The sequence below is a fragment of the Malaya genurostris genome, chromosome 2, assembly GCF_030247185.1.
Source record: "Malaya genurostris strain Urasoe2022 chromosome 2, Malgen_1.1, whole genome shotgun sequence".
Taxonomy (NCBI): Eukaryota; Metazoa; Arthropoda; class Insecta; order Diptera; family Culicidae; genus Malaya; species Malaya genurostris.
Window position 1 is genome coordinate 195,173,436 of NC_080571.1, and position 5,641 is coordinate 195,179,076.

The 5,641-nt window shown below is 37.5% G+C and overlaps 1 protein-coding gene across 1 annotated transcript; it reads right to left on the bottom strand.

Moving 5' to 3' along the window:
• Positions 1-575: 575 nt before the first annotated feature.
• On the bottom strand, positions 576-3,645 carry LOC131431370 (uncharacterized). The gene is made up of 6 exons (XM_058597045.1): positions 3,621-3,645; positions 3,327-3,532; positions 1,647-1,873; positions 1,329-1,580; positions 1,091-1,274; positions 576-1,030 (listed from the first exon to the last, which is right to left on the bottom strand). The coding sequence occupies exons 1-6, from the start codon at positions 3,632-3,634 to the stop codon at positions 642-644; spliced, it is 1,272 nt and encodes a 423-aa protein (XP_058453028.1). The 5' UTR covers positions 3,635-3,645; the 3' UTR covers positions 576-641.
• Positions 3,646-5,641: the final 1,996 nt, after the last annotated feature.

Genomic DNA, 5,641 nt, shown 5'->3' on the forward strand with positions numbered 1-5,641 from the left:
ATTCAAATTCGAGCTCGAGTAGTTAGTGCTATTCCAGTGTAGTATATATTTCCGTTCAGCAGCAATGATGCCTTCATATTTATCTCATTAAGCTTCACAAAAAAATAATTTTTTCGATTGGCATGTTCGGTCGTAAACTTTATCCAGACTGTCGACATGAAAGCTCTTTTGTGAGTCGTTAAAAAGTAATACAATTGGACACTAACTCAAAATTGGCTCGATGCATTCACACCTAATTTATCTTTTGGTGTTCAGTAATTATTTTTAAGATTGCGTGCTGTAAAAATATCAGAATGATCTATAAAATTTATCAAACTCACTGTCATCTGTAAGGAACTGGATATCTCATTTGGCAATCTATGTGCACCTGTGGAAAGCAAAATGATATTTTCGTCACTACAGAGCCACTAATGATTAAATTAACAAGAATGAATGCCTAAAAATCGAATACCAGCTGAAAAGGTCCAAACTGCAACTAAAATCTGTGATGATTGAGAGCCAAACCGGATTGTGATATATAAATTGATAGTGATCAAAGTTAACGTGATTTTCTAGAAAATGTTTGGTTCCAAAAATTACAATTCATATCTATATAAAAGGCTAGGAGCAAGTCTTAATTTATTACAATTAAATTGTTTTATTTATCTATTTTTTGGATTCTTGACCAATTTTGTAATTTCCAAGTCGCTAACTTCATATTCATTGACATTTTCACGATATGCCTTTGGATTTTCCGTCTTACGCTCAGCTAAATCCACTAATAACTGTTCTTTGGAAACTTGATCGAAACTCTTTCCTTTTCCAAAGAAAATATCCTCCGAATAAACACGATCTTTTCGTCGGTAGGTTCCATGCAGCACGTCCCAGAGATAAATATTAAAACCGAAATTTACATGGAAATACTGGTGATGATTATCGTGAAACATCGTATCCGGTTGCCATGGTTGCCACCAAAATGACTTGATTGATACCCCACTGTGATTTAAAATTCCATGGACATATGTGTAAATTTCCACAAAATAAAACGCAGCTGGAAGGGGTGAAAAATAAAAATAAACTGACTTCGAATAGTTATAAATAAAAATCATACCCCAATGCGTTGGAATTGTGAATATTGGTAACAGCATAGTGAGTTGAACATGCAAAATTTCGATCGGATGAATCGCTGTTACTGAAAATGCAGTCGGCTGTTTGTAGGTGTGATGCAACTTATGAAAATTCTTGTACAGCCATGGCCAGTGATATATTCGGTGTAACCAGTAGGTTAAATAGTCCTGTAATAGAAGTAAAAAAAACTCTCGCAACTATCAGATACAACAAGTACTTACCTGATACAAAAAAATAACAATAATTTGTGCAAAAAACCACCACCAACCATATTCATCCCAGCGGTAGTACAAAGTGAGAAGTCTACCATTATTCATAGCATAACAAGAAAGAATGCCACTCAAACAACTCATGATGAGCAAGGAAAATGAACCAACAAATACCTCATGCAGTTCTAGCTCGGGCGCCATAAACTTTTCAGGCTGGCATTTCCATTCATGAGGTTTATCTCGCTTGTTGATATAGTAGTACCACTGCAAGAAAGAAAACAAACTCGATTATTAGACATGTTTCGATTGGTCACCTATAAAAACACTCACGTGAATGAACCCACCGGCACTGAAATAGATTAGGAACGAACCAATGACTGCCCAAATCACATAGTGCGGCAGACCTTGCAAATTCAAGTATTCGAGAAGAAAATCCCACTCCGCCTTCTCAGTTCTGTTCGCTGTTGCTATTGTGTCAGTCAACCGTGGACTGCTACCGGAATCGCTAGTGCCGTTGAAGTGTTTGACCATATGCACGACAATCGCTATCCAGTCACCTAAACGGACAGATAACGGGTTCAAATCAATAAAATATGTACTCGTGAGCTATCAACAATCCAGGTTGGCACGTCAATAAAAATTGTCATTTTGGGAACCGTCCCAAACAGGTGTTAAATCAAAATCTCGAGTGCTCATAGATTACCGTAATGCTTAAGTACACAAACCTTATCAGTTTTCTTTGCGCTTTGTGAAACTCTTAATCAAAAGTCATATGTCTCACGTCTGATGAGATGAAATTCAGTTTACAACTAATCCAAATCAATTTTACTTGAGCGTTGAAAAAGATTTCAACCACAGCGATCATTACAGAACTTAAAAGTAATCAGCTTCAAAACAAATGCATCCTCGAACAATCCTTCTTTGAAATTTAAAGATTAAAAACCGAATGACTTGGAAATTTACATTTTCTTCCGAACTGAGATCGCTGTCATAGTGAGCGAGAGAAGCCGAGTTGAGGTTATAGCTGACATGATTTCAGCTATTTAAATGGATTCTGTGGTAGTGCGAGCTGAGTCGAACAGTGAAGCCGAAACCGATTTCTCACCTCAAGTCTGATATGATCTCTGTCACTAGCAGCGAATCAGAAGAATCATGTCAGCGTAGATGCGAGAAATTAGCATGACTTGTTCTACTCTGACAGAGTCCTTTCCAATTTGTCGAAGTACACGACTCGCTACACACATTCTAATGCAAGCTCCCAAATCGACTCAGTTTCTCGCGCTCGCTCTGAATGAATGGTAATACTCCATTACCATTTTCGCAAATCTATTTTTGTTAATTTAGTTTCCATCATTGTTAACTTTAACAATTGAATAAATCTTGAGACATGTTAAAAAAATCCTCGTGTCTGGAACGGTTTGATCACTTGTAGTAAAGTAAAATCAATTGAACTTTCTACTTTTGTGACTCTTTTATACTTAGAAAAAAAATCATCCAGGAAAGTTTTTTGTTCGGGATTCTACAGCAAATACAGATAGATGTTTTCTAGAGCCCTAAAGAAAACGTTCAATAGCCAATTCAAATTTATCATGGAACTCTGGCTGCACACGGGAGATTCGTATCCGTCCAAATAAGAACCGAGTAAAATAAATCCATGTTATTTGAAATAAATTTGTGTAGTTTCGATAAAGAAATAAATGCACAATTTCATGAAATAACTCTGATATTCATACACGGTTTAAATAAGCTTTTTAATTATAACTTTGTGAAGTCACTAATAATGTTTTCCTTTTCAAATAACCGTGAGGAAAATGTCGTGTATCATCGCGCATAGAAAAAATGTGTAAAAGCAGACTTAGGTGTATCACAATTCATCTTTGAGTAACCTTTACTATGAAGTTTTTTTTCATCACCAATTTATGTGTGAGTTATTCATGGTATATGACACAATTTAGTTGATACTGTTGCAATTCACTATTCACAATTTTACTATTACGGAAGCTCCAATACCTTTGATTGTTGACGCCATAAGAACCAAAGCAAAGGTGACAAATGTATTCCGCATGTATTCTGGTAACTTTATCCAAAACTTATCCACTGTCAAAGCATATCGCTCAACCCATTTTACACCTTCTATCATTGGATTCCTGAACAACATGGATTCACATTTTTCATTCACAAGTTCCTTGCGCGTATCCGTACGTCCGTTATTATACCTTCAAGAAACGAAATAAATTGATTCGTTATCACAAAATGGAAACTAATTCACAAAGGTTCATTGCACGAACTAAAAGAACCTCTTACATTGCGCGAAACATGCATCCCTTAGTGACGTTGAAAAAAGTCTGATTAGTCAACTCAATTGGTGCCTTTATATGCAATATTTTTCCTGATAATCTTAGATAATGAATTTTGTCAAACTCTGCCCCATAATCAAGGCGACAAGGTGATTACAAATTGATTTTATTTATGTATTCTAGTGCTATCAAAAATATATTGAGAGCGTTGAATTAACCATTTAGATAAAAATCTGAAAAATTAAACGGTCTTTATTTGGATTGAAATGTTAATCTATAGCATTCCAAAACTGTTACTTAAACTACAGATTTTTCTGATTAAATTTTTATTCTTTAGATGAATGAAGTCAACCATTTTTAAGGAACGAGCATACCATTGTGAGTAAAACGATCGCCTCTCGCGCAACATAAGTAGGTTCGATTCTCAACGACGCGCATAGAGTCGTGCCGTACCCAATGTGCATTATGTTCAACTGCGAACCTAGCCGCTTCAGTTGGTATTGAACAGTCGTTGGTTCCTGGACGATTTTCTGGCTACCTAGAGTTGCATCGATTCAAGGCTTCAGTCTGTTTCAAGGCTACCTGAATATCTAACAGCAGGTGCGGTGGAACAGATTTCGCCCAGATGTGAAGGGGAAAATTGTGGTAAGTTTAAGGGGTGGGAGAGGTGTAATGATGTGAGTGATAGAATACTTTTTTTGACGATAGTTGTCAGACCTGCACTCTCTAACTGCTACAGGAGATACATTAATTTGAGAAATACCCTAACTAAATAACTCAACATTTTGATTCCTATAGTCATCCGCTAGATCGCTGTGTTGGGAGGATGCTGAGACGAGTGAAGCCACTGATGGTATTTATTCTAAATTATATCTCGATACAGCATTTCTTGTAAATTATTTCCCGATGGATTCCATCTCCTCTGTGTGACGAACAGTGTTGCTAAGCTCATTCAAATTGCACACATTCTGCTCTCTCATGTGCCACCTAAACATCAAACACTCTCCTGTGAGCGTTCTCCACACACATTTTTTTTCGCATAAGTGTTCTACGGCATTCTTAACTGGTTAGAGACGATCAAACATTCTCCACCTCAGTCGTGCTCGTTTTGGCTGTCACTCACTCACTCGTGTACAGACAAGCATGCACACTCCTCCTGCACCCGTTACTCTTCCACTCTCGCACTCTTGCCGTTGCTTACTCTTTGATTATTACACACATGAAAACTCCTACTCGCTCTTTCGCTCCCACGCGCTCTTTCGCTCCCGCTCGAACTCTAAGTTCTATTGACATTGCTGCGTTCTATTCGCTATCGTTATTATAACGACAATAATAAAAATTTAATCACAAAGCATGTTTCATGCAACAGTTTCAACCTTATTACCGCTATTTACTTGAATTTCGTACAGAGAATTAACAGGAGTACTGGACTAGAGCGAACACAAACAATCGTTGAAACCAGCCCCTCACCGGAGGGCTGTTTCAAACACTGCGCAAAACCCTGAACTCCTGTTACTTCTATAAATCGAATTCATACTAAATAGCGTTTAATTGGGTTTAATCCAATTAGACCATGAGAGTAAAACAATCCTGGAATTAATACGATGTTTTTCTCGGTAATCAATATTCAGAATGTTCTTTTACTGTATTTCCATTGCATGCTGCTATTGGGTATTGGACTTTCGACATGTGAATATTATCATCTGCTAGTGAAAATCGTATCTGTCCTTTTTATTTCTTCGAGAAGCTGTGAAATACACCAGCAGCAGCACACTCCCTATCATGGTGCTCGCATTGGCTTCGATTTGCCAAAAAAAAACTACCGTGCGCAGTACACTGCCAGTTCACTGGAAGAGTGCTAACACTCCATGTGTGTAGATGTGGACACGCTCATGGAGTGATTCCTAACATAATGTGAAAGATTGTGGGCTGACCCGCAGCAGTAACCCACTCCTACTGACTCTTACTCATTGCACCCAAAAGAAAACACCACTCGTGTTCAAAATGTACCTTGTTGTGAGTCACTCA

Coding starts and splice junctions, on each gene's coding strand:
- LOC131431370 (XM_058597045.1), bottom strand. Junction 1,581..1,646: donor GTGCCGGTGGGTTCATTCAC/GTGAGTGTTTTT, acceptor TCTTTCTTGCAG/TGGTACTACTATATCAACAA. Junction 1,275..1,328: donor TTGTTATTTTTTTGTATCAG/GTAAGTACTTGT, acceptor CTTCTATTACAG/GACTATTTAACCTACTGGTT.